The sequence below is a fragment of the Sphaeramia orbicularis genome, chromosome 11 (genome assembly GCF_902148855.1).
Source record: "Sphaeramia orbicularis chromosome 11, fSphaOr1.1, whole genome shotgun sequence".
Lineage (NCBI taxonomy): Eukaryota > Metazoa > Chordata > Actinopteri > Kurtiformes > Apogonidae > Sphaeramia > Sphaeramia orbicularis.
In genome coordinates this window covers 25,660,972-25,674,219 of record NC_043967.1, presented here as the reverse complement: position 1 = coordinate 25,674,219, position 13,248 = coordinate 25,660,972, and the positions used below count along the sequence as shown (strand labels likewise).

Below are 13,248 nucleotides of genomic sequence, written 5' to 3'. Positions count from 1 at the left end.
CCAGTGACGATCCTGATGTAGATATACAACAATCTTAGGTGGGTGTTTGCTGGTGGCGTTTTACATCAGCTGGATGTTTTTCTGACTTCCACAGTGACCTTATTACCTTTTATATCTAATTAAATAGTTTAAAGCCTAAGATTTAAGTCATAAAAACCCAAACAGCCACTGGCAACCAAAATCATCTACTAATCAAAAATGTTTAATAACTGTTAATCTACAAATCCTATCAATACATGTAAATAATTGGTGTAAAATACAGTTTGTCATCTTTTCATGGTCATCAGATATGACCCATTTGGAGGTTCAGAGGCTCCTTAGTGAACGTAGAAACACCGTCATCTTCTACAACATTGATTCATCAGTAAAACCCATGGAGTTGGATCAATGACAATGGATGGACACAGTTGTTTTAATCTTCAGTTAATGATATATTTTACTGAAAAAGTCACTTTTTGTTCAGTTTTCCTTGTTTTTGATGAACGAAACCTCAAGTTCAATGTAAGCATTTATGAACATTTTCATGAACAACAAATTAAATAATGGAAAATATCTGATTTTGCTTCTTCTTCAGTTTAACCCTCAACTTTAATCTGAGCTTTTATGAACATCTACAGGGTGTCCCATAAGTCTCCATACATAGGAGACATAATACATATGGTTCTAACATGTATTTCTTTATATTTCTTCTTTATAGTTCTTCAGCAGTGGAGGACACGCATTGAAATGTGTTCCCGACAAAATGGCAGTCATATAGAGCATATTATATTTTAAAAAATGGTTTATGTCAAGAAACGTTTATTTTTCCTATGTATGGAGACTTATGGGACACCCTGTACATGATCAGTAAATTATATACAGGAAAATACATGATTTTCACACACACACACAAAAAAAAAAACACAAAATACAGTAGATAATATTATCACTTAAGAAGGGTTAAATAGAGAGAAAAATTCATTTGGAAAGTGACACAAAAGTAGCACTGGGTCTTTTTGTATATTGGATTTTGTCATGATGGGAGCTGGTCATTAACCAACTGTATTTGGCAGTGAACGATTGTCTCTTGCCTACATAACAGCCTGCACACTGATTTCTTTAAATAGGACTCAGTTTAGTTTTTCCACAACAAATCCTTATGCTTCGTCCCATAGTCTCCAATGTTTTTAAAACAGCAACATAATAATAATATTACCCACCACTGGCTTAGAAACAGCACTCCCACCCACACTTCATGTAAGCACTAAAGCACATGCACATTTGAGAGACTTTTTTAATCACATTGGATTTTAGATTTAAAGGTCTAAGAAAAGCCTGAGTTTTCACATTGATACATAGGATCTGTGGACTCCTTATTAGTAATCTGAACAGCTCAAGTTAATACCACTAAGTCCAAATTCAATGGATATATTTGGTGTATATCTGTAAACATGTACAATAAACTACTGCTGGCTCTTCTTGTTTTTAAATGGGTATAAATTAAGAAAATATATACTCCAAAGTTATCTTATAAATTAAATTATCTTTTGAATGAACCTGAGGATCTATTTGTTCATCATACTGGTTTGTTAATGGGGATGGATGTACATTTTTGTTAAATATTTTGCACTGTTTACAGTTTACCATCTTAACTCTTCAGTGGTCAAATGTGGGAAGGCCAAAAACAGCATGTGAACACATTACAATGATCAAACCCAGTAGAACCACTTGTAAAGAATCCCATCCTCTTTGCAAAAATACATTTCTTCAAAAGTACAATACTAATGATCAATTCTGGTTTGTTTTTTTTGTTTTTTTTACCTTGGGACAATTCCGGAGATGGAATAAAGGGCAGCTTGGATCAAACAGGAACAGACCAATCCAAATGAAGGTACAGCATATGGACCATCTCAGTAGGACTTAAGCCCCCGGACACAAACTCCCCCCCCAAATATTTAGTTTCCTCTTGTTCCCTACACCCACACTGATGATTGCTCCATATTTTAGTAGGAAATCACAGAATAAAGGCAAAGGAAAAGACACAAAGTTTTTGCATTTTGTCATTTTACAAGAGAAAAGTCGTGTCTCATTGTGCGTGGGTGTAAACCGGCACAACAGAGCTAATCTCTAGAGTCCCTGGACATAACGTCATGTAAATTACTGTCTCTCCTGGAGGCTAGACTTGCCAAAACACAGAGATATAGTGATCAACAAGAGTGAATTCAATAAACATTACAGCTCTACTGAGAAACAAGTCATGGAAACATTGAATCAGAGTCTTAAAAAATAGCTTTCATCACCTCTTTGAATTTATTTAATGGACTGAAAAATAAAGTATATTTAGAACATGCAAGTACAAGGCAGATCATGCTGCCAATGTCTGTTTTAGAATAGAAAATGTTTTGTAATTATAATTGTCTTGTAAATCTTCTTTCAAAGGTAAATTTAACAAAAAGGAATACAAAACACATGCAGATATACTGACAGAGATAACATACAGGAATGCTAAAATGTTTGTCACACCATCTTTTAGGTGCCATAAATCTATTTAACAGTACAGGTGACAGAAGGTTTTTGTTTTGGGGTTTTTTTTAACACTAAACAGGCTGTTCAGAGTGAGGCTGTGAACATTAATGTTACTGTAAAGGAGAACTTGTCTTTCAAGTCACACATTGAGAAACTGCAACTTAAATTGTGGTCCGGTTTGGTTTATTATCGAATCCAGTTTTAGCAAAATTATCTTTACACTGCGAAAACTGAAGTCTTACCAAGGGTATTTTTCTCATTTCTCGTCAAAATATCTCCTCAAACTTAAAATAAGACAGTCACATAAAGAGTAACTTCTAAATAAGATATAATAACTTATTTTTAGACAACAGATCTTGAAAATCTTATTTCAAGAAATCTTACCAAGATAATTTTCACTTGATTCATTGGCAGAATTTTTTGCTTGAACGAGGCAAAAAAACAAACAAACCTTGAATTAAGCAAAAAAAAAAATCTGCCACTGGAAGAAGTGAAAATCATCTTGGTAAGATTTCTTGAAATAAGATTTTCAAGATCTATTGTCTAAAAACAAGTTCTTATATCTCACTGAAAAGTTACTTTTTAGGTGATTTTGTTTTATTTTAAGTGTGATATTTTGCCTAGAAATGAGAAAAATACACTTGGTAAGATTTTGATTTTTTGCAGTGTATGAATTCACCTGAACAGCAGCTAAAGGAGATAAATACTGATTATTGGATGTGAAAATCTGGATGCAGCTGCTAAGCTTCCTTCTCCACATGTGCAGAGATTCTAACACTGGTCATCATCATCATTTACTTTTGAATCTTTTTTTTTTTTTTTTTTTTAATCTTTGTACATAAATGTTTAAAACTCAAAATCAATATGGTCTGCACTCTCAGGACATCCTACAAATAGTGGACCCTAGAGTTACAAAAGATGATGGTATAACAGCTTTTCAATACGCTGCCTACAATGGGAGGATTCACAAAACAACTTATTGTTCAACCCTTTATCGGGCAAGTGACTATTTTTGGTAATTTCCACACACATTACAAGATAGTGACAGCAACAGTTCCAGGGAGGACAGTGAGTCAACAATTTCAGGCCCAATGTGGTCTACAGGGTCTGTAAGGTCCACTCTGCATGAACAGTGAGTGGACCTGCTTTGTTAGGTACCATGAAGTAATGGTACTAATGTAAAGAATGATGTTCAAAGGGAGAATGTGGACAGGTGTCTGGATCAGCACTTATGTTGGTCCAGTGTTCTAAAATACATATTTCTTTCACCTTACATGTGTTTTTCATGTATCTTTTATATTTACATCTTGAATTTTTAAAATGTATTTACTTACATTTTGCCACTTACAGGTAAGGAACCAAATATGGTAACTTCACTGACCATGATTTTCGACATAATAAAAAATTTTGAAAAATTTCGCAAAAGTAATAAAGTCTTGTTAGGTCTTCCAATAACACACTAAGGTTGAAATTTTGAATTTCAGAGAATTTCTGACTGCCCTATAAAGGGCTAATAGGTATCTTTTTACAATTGATTGATTGATTGATTGACAGACAGCACTTCTTTTAGCTGTTCTTAAATTGCTTTATAGATAAAGTTTAACTGTCTAAACTCAGGGGAAGTTAAATCTATTGCACGAACTCAAGAAGATATTACTCTTAGTCTCATGACATAACTGCTTGTAAAAGTGACACTGGAATTATGTTTGAATATTAATTAATTTATTGTGTTCAGAAGTTGTTTCCTCTGTCAGTGTTTACTGTTGTGACAATGCTGCTCTCCCAACCAGGTCACTTCTGAGATCTCTTACAGGTCTTTTCCATCAAGTAAAATGAAGGATAAATACAGGTTAAATATTAAACTTTGGCACCATCTAGTGGTGTCTTCTCTTACAGTTTTATGTTTGGTCTGCCCTGTCCTCAAACTACAGAAGACCACCACCTGTCCATGGGTCCATTGTTGGGGTCAGGAGTTTATGCGAAAACCAATCCTCCCATGGGAAGCAGCCAGAAAAGTGCAGGCTGCTATTTAGAGACCACTTGATAATGAGGAGGCGCGGGTGGAATCTTGGAGCAATGTTCCCTTTCATCAACGCATATACACACCTCCCAAAAGCTGTAAAGATGAGTCCAGCTGTACCTCCTCCAATCCCACCACTTTTACTCAGGGGGCAATAATAAGGTTCTATTTGTGCTTTTGAAGAATAAAAAAAGCAAAGAGTGACCATAAAAAGGGCTTTAGGTTGATTTTATTATGCTGATATGAAATGAAGCACAAATGAAATCAGGGTGTGAGTTCACTTTACTTTCCATTACAAAAAGTTGCTAAAGTACACATGTCTGCTACTCAAGTAGAAGACAAAAAAACAAAGACTGGTTAAAATGGAAGTACTGATTCAACTTCTTTGGTCAAATTAATGGAAAAAAAATTACAAACTCTGACATGTACTCTAAGTACAAAGTTAAAAAGCAAAGCACATTCTAGCAGCTGTTTGCGTGCAAATTAAACCTGACACTATATTAATAAAATATGAAGTCTATTAAACTATTCTACCTTCACTGCCAATCACTTTTCAGTGTTAGTGACTGGTTGAATCATTATGACACATTTTCCTCTCAGTTCAGTCTCTGTTTCATGCCTGTTTCATTATGTTTGATATTTTTCGGCCATTTTTGTCCTGTTAAGTTGTTCTGCATGATATCAAGAACATGGATCATTCCATCCTTTTTGGCTGAAATCTGTTTTGTTGTTGGGAAGGCGTGAAAAATGCAAAGTAAAAAATAATCTATAATTCCCTTCAAATTCTTCAAAAATTAGTAACAGGCCTGTTTTGAAATTGGAGTTAAAAGTACAGATATTTATGTTAAAATACACAGAGTAAAAGCAGACAGTTAGACAAGTAAATACACAAGTATTGTGCAGATACTTGAAAACTCTGCTAATAGTATTTTGCATAGTTACTTGACCCTAAAATAGCACAAAATAGCATCAAGTGGTTCAAGAAATTGCATATACATTCAACATGTCAACCATCTAGAAAGACTTTTTTTAAGAATGTTATTCTCAAAGAAAATAAAAATAGACTAGATGGATATCAACACAAAGTAACCAGGTGCAATTCCTAAAGGTCTATTTTGTCAAATCCTTTATGTGGGGGGTTAAACCAGCCTGCTGTGGTTCCCCTCTCTCCCAGCCCAGTGTTTATTAATAAACCTAAACAGACTTGAGGTAGTCATGGCCACACATAACATCCCACTGACTGAGAGGAGGCTGGGTCAACTGTCCTACCCCCCCTCCTCCTTCACTTCATCGGAGCACACTGCTCCCGCTCATTCTTTGCTTTGTCGTTGGAACCACAACCTCTTTCTAACGGATCCACACTGAGGATTCTGCACATGAGCAAAGGAAACAGAAGCATCTACTGACAGGTAAGTTCATCTAAGGTCCTGTGTGTGACATCGATACTTTCTGAATGATAAACGTTTGCAGAAATGGTACAACTGGAAGGTTTATAAAGTCAGTTTTCAATTATTGGCTTACATGCTGCAGAAATAGTTGAGAATTATATTTGTTTAATGTCTAAGCGAAACAGAAACGTGTTGAGAATATAGGTCAGAGCTGTTTGTGGGTGGGGAAGGGTCTACAGGAATGTGGCCCATGCCCATGCCTGTGCTGCAGGAGGACAGCTGGTCAGTGTCATGCCTTCCCCAGGGCTTCAGTTGGCATGTTCAACACAACCCAGCTCCTGGGTCTTTAGGGATACTCGGACGAATAAAAGTATGTGAGGGCAGTAGAAAGAAAAGACTTACTGACTTGTAATTGAACAGAATCTGACTTAACCACAGAAACCAAACCTATAGCTTATATTTTGTTCAATAACGTTTTGGCCTCAACCAAGAACCTCTCAAATAAATGTCACTTTCACCTTCACATTCACCTTCTACATTACTAATCTCAATACAATGACAGTATTAGGTCAGTTTACTCTCAGAGTCTCTGGCTAGTGTTAGCAAACACCTCAGAGGGTGAAATTTCAGCCACATTATTCACCAGGGTAGAGTGTGAATGCCCATCTATCGGAGCGACGACATGTTATGATAATCCTCTGGCTAAGGTAGTCTGTGTAATGCCAGTGTGTGGAGCTTCAGAAGAGACTTGTTGGTGTGTATTTATCATAACTGAGCCGCAGTGTTGGCGTGAATGCATGATTAGGTCCTGTCTGAGGTGTGTCAGTTGGTCTATTGGGCTTCCAGCGCAAGGCAACAGCTGTCACTGGAATACTGTCTGTGGAACTGCTCAACATGCCTCCCAGTGATAATGACCTCAGCAGAAGTTTGACCAAAATATTAACCTAACTCATCTCCTGACATGCTGCCAGCGCAAGCCAGGGCTACTATTTATGACAGACAACATGACAGCCAACAACTACAGTGGCTTAACTGTTTTAGCTACTCTTGTGCTAGTTTGTGTGTTAGTTATTCATTATTATGATGTTATTATTTTTGCTGTTCTTATGTTGGGTATTCATTATCATTAGGATTTCATTATTCCTCATTAATTTGCTACTGTTGTGTTAGTGTTAGTATATTTTATCATTTGGTTATTCTTCTTTACTATTTTGTTGTTTTTGTGTTGGTTCTTGAGTTTGGTGTTCATTATTATTTGGTCATTCCTCATTATTTCATTATTATTTGTAATTTTTGCATGTGTAGGTTTGTGTGTTAGTATACTTTGATATCACTCACTGGTTTTCTTAACTGCTTGTGAGTCCTGTGTTTTTAGGTGCATAAACTACTGAATTCCTTTATTTCTTTTTGGATTAAAAACTCTATATCTATCCGACAGGTTCGTCGGCTTTTTGTGAGGAATGTAAATTAGTTTTGAAGAAGTCTTTCACATCAAAACACACCAACAAATATTAAGTTAAACCCATGGAGGATATGGATGACAATGTTTCGTCCTCTGGGTTTGCTCCACTCTTCATTCAAGAAGAGGATGGAGAGTCGAAGGGAGGTCTCAGGGAGGAACACTTGGAGAGCAGCACTTCACAGTCTGGTCTCACCTTCACTGGAGCTCAGCTCAGTCAAACAGCTTTAATGAGGCCATATTTACAGGAGATGGATGAGCTACTGAAGAGCTGTGAGGAGCTCACGGGCATTCCTTTCGGCTCCCGCTTTTCCACAAGTTTAACCGACGTCAGTTTGAGTGAGTCAAATCGGAGCAGAGACGACATCACAATGGAAACAAAAGCATCTCCCCAAGCTTATCTTTCCACAAACTACTTGGACACACAAGTGAATATGGCTGGAATAGAAGATCAACCAGGACAAGGCGACTGCAGAAGTAACAGCAGATGTGATGTGGGCCCAGAAGTCTCTCCCTTAATGCCTCTAACCTCAGCAGGTAATAAACTCAGTGAAAACATGGTGGAGTATGAAAACCAGCTCTTAGGGATGTTGGCCATGCTGGAGGGTTGTATGGAAGAGGCTGGAATGGATTATGAGACGCAAGAAAGCCAAGAATATGTGCACATCAGTAAGAACACCAATCATTTCAGGGGTACAACTCTGACACCCCTAGAACAAGGGAAGCCAATGAAGCTGGAGACTCAGACGATGCCGCTTCAATCCTTTATGAACCAAGATGACACAAGAAATATGGTTTTCCAGGAAGGCAGACGTGAAGCTACAAGAGGGCCGCCGCAGAATTCTTTATTTAGCTGCAATACTGCCAGTAGCTTTCTGGAGGAGAGACTGGAAAGGTCTGGTGGAACTGAGCTTTGTGAAAAACTTGACACAGACAAAAGCGATCTTGAACCTCAGTCAATGTATTCAGGGCCACAGATGACAGTAGAAAGCACAGACAATGAGCACATGTGCTGTGAAGAGACAAAAACAGATTACATGTCCACTGAAGATGAAGGCATGAACACTGAACAGCCTGATGAGGAAAAACAAGAGCTGAGGATGGACACCGGTGGACTGAGACCTGGCGTTAATGACCTGGATGTACTGGGGTCTCAGCTGGAGGAGTGTATAGAGGAGGTGCAGCGCTTGGAGATGAGGAGGAAAGAACTTCTGGCTGAGGTGTTGGAGCTGAGAGGGCATGAATGTCAAGGTGAAACACAGGAGGAAGAGAGGACGGAGGAGCAAATTGAAAGAAAAGTGGCAGAGCTGATGAAAGCATTTAAGAAGGAGGAAGAAGGGAGGAGAGAGGAGAGGAAGGGAGAAATCCAGAGTATTAGGGAGGAAAGGGCAGAGGAGGAGAGGAGGATGTGGAAGGTGAACCTGGAGAGACAAGGGCTACAGGATGAGCTCAGAAAGCTGAAGAGGAGGCTGTTCACCATGGCTGTGGATGGTGCCCACACCCAGGCGGCCTTGAACACCCAGCACCGACATGTGGAGCTGCTGAAGAGAGAAGAGGTAAAAAAAAAATGGATATCAACGAAAATCATCTCTGAAACATGACGACGTGTCAACCAAACTCTTTTTGTCCGATCTTTTAGGAGAAGCTGCAGTCCATGGTCGACCAGCTGAGAGAAGAGGGGTCCCAGATCCGGACCGCCCATCAACAGCAGGTCTTACGTCTAGAAGCAGAGATTCACGCCACAAGTTCCACCCAGATCTCCAACACTCAGGAGGAGCTGACTGAGTGCAGGAGGCACTCCTGTGGGGACATCCAGCAGTATGTGCAGGGTGGACTGAAAGCACTGGAGCAAAGGTGAGGTCACTGGATGGGTAATTCTACTGAACTAATGCAAAAAAAATTTTTTTTAAAAGACAAAGAATGAGAATCGAAGCTTAATAGATCCTTCTACTATCTATTCAAAACTAAAATGAGATGGATGTAAGATGAATATTGATAAAATGCATTTTCATGTCACCTCTGTCTGTGTCTCCCTCTGGCTGCATGTTTGATATCATCAGTCATTTCTGTTTCAGTAGTGACAGTTTTTAGATCATTTTAAGCCTAACTCAAAAATGCCACTCAGCACACGGTTAGCTAGCACAGATCTGAACAATTTTATATAAAAGCTACATTCTCTGTAATAATGTGCAAAAGCATATTGCAGAAAATGGGTATTTGGTAGAGAAGTTCCTTAAAATTACAAGGATTTTCAACATATTGACATCAATAATGGGATTACGTATGCATCCATGAAAGAGGAGGATGTTGACATACTTCCTCCCCAAAACTATTGGTACAAATGCAAATATCATTTCTGTATGAAGTTAAGATTTAGGGTTTTGGACAACCACTCCCACATGAAAAAAAGTACCCTATACATGATTATATACATTATATATTTATATGTCAGATTTGCATACTTTGATTCTAATTCTGTTTTTGTCCTAGTTTTGCCTCATTCCCTGACATTAAAACATACTTTTATGATTATATGTTTCATGACTGTCAGCATTTTAAGACCCAGTCAGCTCCCAAATGAAATCTCTAACCTTTCTTAAGTGATTTATCACCATTTATTTATAATAGTATCCTCTGTATTTTGTATTTTATCAGTATAAATCAGGTATTTTCCTGTATTTAATTTACTGATCATGAAGATGTTCATAAAAGCTCAGAGTAAAGTAGAATATAATTATATCAAGAACAGAGAAAACTGAAGAAAAAGTGACTTTTTCTGTAAAATCTATCATTAACTGAACATAAACCAAGCATTTCCATCCACTGTCATTGATCCAGCTCAATGGGTTTTACTGGTGAATCAATGTTGTTGAAGATGGTGTTTCCGTGGTAACCACAGAGCCTCTGACCGTCTGAATGGGTCATATCTGATGACCATGAAAAGATGACAAACTGCATTTTACACCAATTATTTTATATGTATTAACATGATTAGTGGATCATCTGGTATTAAAAATTTAAATCAGTAGATGATTTTGGTCAGTGATAGATGTTTGGGTTTTTATGGGTTAAATGCAGTAGTTGCTCATTAAAATGCTATTTCCCCAAAGTTAAATTCACAACTTTTTCCACGTGTTTATTGAACATCACTGGCCTTTAATGTCCGTCTTGGACAGGTATGAACCCATTTTGCTGGCACTGCTGAAGAGGAGAGAGGCAGCAGCCGGAGGTTTGGTGAAAGCCAAAGAACAGGCCCAGGAAATGAAAGCCCAGCTGAGCCCACTGAGGGAGGAGATCCAAAAGTTGAAGCTCCAGAAGGCTTGTCTGGAAGAAAAACTCAAACTAATTCACCTTCACAGGAGAGAGAATGTGGGGCAGTATAAGGTAAGGAGAAGAGATGAATAGAAATTTAAAACGTAACTGTAAATGAAAACTATCCTTCAAGTGTAGAACTATGAATGAATAAATTAGCTTAAGGAAACTAAAGTTATGTGTGATGTTACAGGAGACGGTGCACTATCTGGAGGAGAGAAGCAGAGAACTGAGGACAGAGTTAAACATTCAGAAGAAGAACACTAAAGAGATGGAGGAGCTGAAGGAGAGGCTTAACAAAAAACTCCTCATGTACAGGCAGGTTCATTTTGAAGCTGAATGTTTAAGCTTATTTGCAACAAGATAAAATCACTTTTAAACATATCTAACTGAACTATTTTTCTTACAGGTCTGCTATTGAGAACCACAACAAGCATGGCCCTGAGGTGAAAACATAATCTTATGTCCATCCTGATGTCACATTAAAACTAAGCTGATTTAGTGATGTGCTTTCTATGTGTAACAGTTTTAACCAATGCACTTTAAACACATCAAGTGATGCTGTTTTTAGAAAACACTAAAGACAAGCTTGACCGCTGCTGGTAAATGGGGTTTTGTTATGAATAAAGGCTTTGTATTTGTTGTAACCTGAGTGCTACTTAATGTGTCTGGGTGAAGCAGAGTGGGGTTCATGTGCATATAAGGACAATGTAGCTGAGAGCTAAACACTGAGACAGAGTAATAGAGTGAGAGTAAACTCTGGAGACGGGAAAGAATCAAGACATGACACCAGACACCGAAAAAAAAGGCTGAGTAAAACATGAGGCAGAACTGAAGCTTCCACTAAAAGGATGAGTAGAAGGTTGTTTAAGAATTCTTTGAACCTTAGCTGTTAATTCTATTCATTAAACATCAGGCTTACTGTAGGAGCTATTTGTCCGTTTAGTTTTTTGTTTAAAGTTTACATTTTTTGTTTACTAACTTAGTATTTTTTTTTGCTAATTGTTTATTTTGATTAGTTTATTTTTTGTTTGTTTAATATTTTTTGATTGTTTTTATGGTTATTGTTTTCATTCTTTGGTATTTAGCACCTTTTTGTTTTGTGTTTTCTTATTGGTTTAGACCGTGTGCACCTGGGTATAAATAGGGAGCACAAAGATAGACCAGCATGCACCTGGGTGGGCCTATGGTTTTTTACCCGTCACAGTCACAGACACACAGTGGATCAGACAGGATGAGCAGGAGAGACATCACAAAAGGCCTTAGTTGTTGTTTGCCTGCGAAATCTTGAAAATAAACCATTTGAACTACATCTATGATATGGACATTGTGTTTTGACCAAGGTTATAATAGTTTTGGATTTTTAATTATAGTTTAGTTATAATTAGTTTTGACTTTTTTTTCTCTAATTCAGTTAGTTTTAATTAGTTTTTAGAGCAGGTTTGCTAGTTTTTATTAGTTTTTTTTTTTTTTTCTGAATGCTTAGTTTTAGTTTAGTTTTAGTTATTTCATATATTTTATCTTCCTCACCATCCTATTCAAAGAAATTAGTGAGGTGCGAATCAGCGGGTTACTCTGGACGCTTTATTTGGGGGTCAGGTTAGGGCGGCTCATTGACTGAGCAGAGACACAAACACATGTACAGTGCAATGTATAAATTCCCTATAGCAGGTTGAGGAGGGTGCGATCCATATACAATGTCACTTATGTGAAAACAATGCGAAGATGTACAAAGCGTGAGAGGAGATGCACAAAGCAGCCAGCAGTAAACCAGATACAAACATAATATAAACCAGCTAACCAGCAGTTAAAGCAGATAGAAACATATATAACCCAGCTAACCAGCAGTTAAACCGAATAGAAACGTATATAAACCAGCTAACCAGCAGTTAAACCACATAGAAACATATAAAAACCATATAGAAACATATATAAACCACTTATAAACATATATAACCCAGTCCATCATCAGTAAACCACACCTTAGCAGATATCTCATGTCTTAATCATCTCCAGTTCCATTATTAACCAACTTTGCTTCATTTCAGTTCAGCTAGCTGTAGCTAGTAACATCAAACGTTTTTTTAACATTATATCAGGTTCCATACCTCTGTAATTGGATTAGTTGTCATCCTCCTCTTCTCTCCTCTTCTAAACTGTGCAGTTAAGGCCTTGGAAGGCCTTTTCATGGTGATAAACTCTCCGGTCTTTACCTGGATGCTAGTTCAACACTGACGCTGTCATTCAGCTCCACTGTCTCCGTCACTCATGCACACACAGTGAGTGCAAAAAAACAAAAAAAAACCGACCCTACTCATCACTACAGTAAATCCCAGACAGGACTGTGCTGCTTTGTCCCAGCTTTAGTCTGTATGTTCCAGGTAGAGTGGGGACCAGAAGACGACTGGAAACCACCACTGACCAGACATGACAGACTGAAGTGCCGTATGGTGTCACCAGCTCAAATTGCTGAAGCGAAATAAATCAATTTCATATCAATCCGACATTGACAAAGATGAAAACGAAGGGAATTTTATCCATAAATTTTATACGTTTTAGTTTTG

The 13,248-nt window shown here is 37.7% G+C and overlaps 1 protein-coding gene across 1 annotated transcript; it reads left to right on the top strand.

Moving 5' to 3' along the window:
• Positions 1 to 5,831: 5,831 nt before the first annotated feature.
• sync (syncoilin, intermediate filament protein) lies at positions 5,832 to 11,331 on the top strand. Its single transcript, XM_030146493.1, has 6 exons — positions 5,832 to 5,934; positions 7,352 to 8,928; positions 9,012 to 9,226; positions 10,549 to 10,756; positions 10,878 to 11,002; positions 11,094 to 11,331. Exons 2-6 carry the CDS (start codon positions 7,438 to 7,440, stop codon positions 11,140 to 11,142), a joined length of 2,088 nt encoding a protein of 695 aa, XP_030002353.1. The 5' UTR covers positions 5,832 to 5,934; positions 7,352 to 7,437; the 3' UTR covers positions 11,143 to 11,331.
• The last annotated feature ends 1,917 nt before the right edge of the window (positions 11,332 to 13,248 follow it).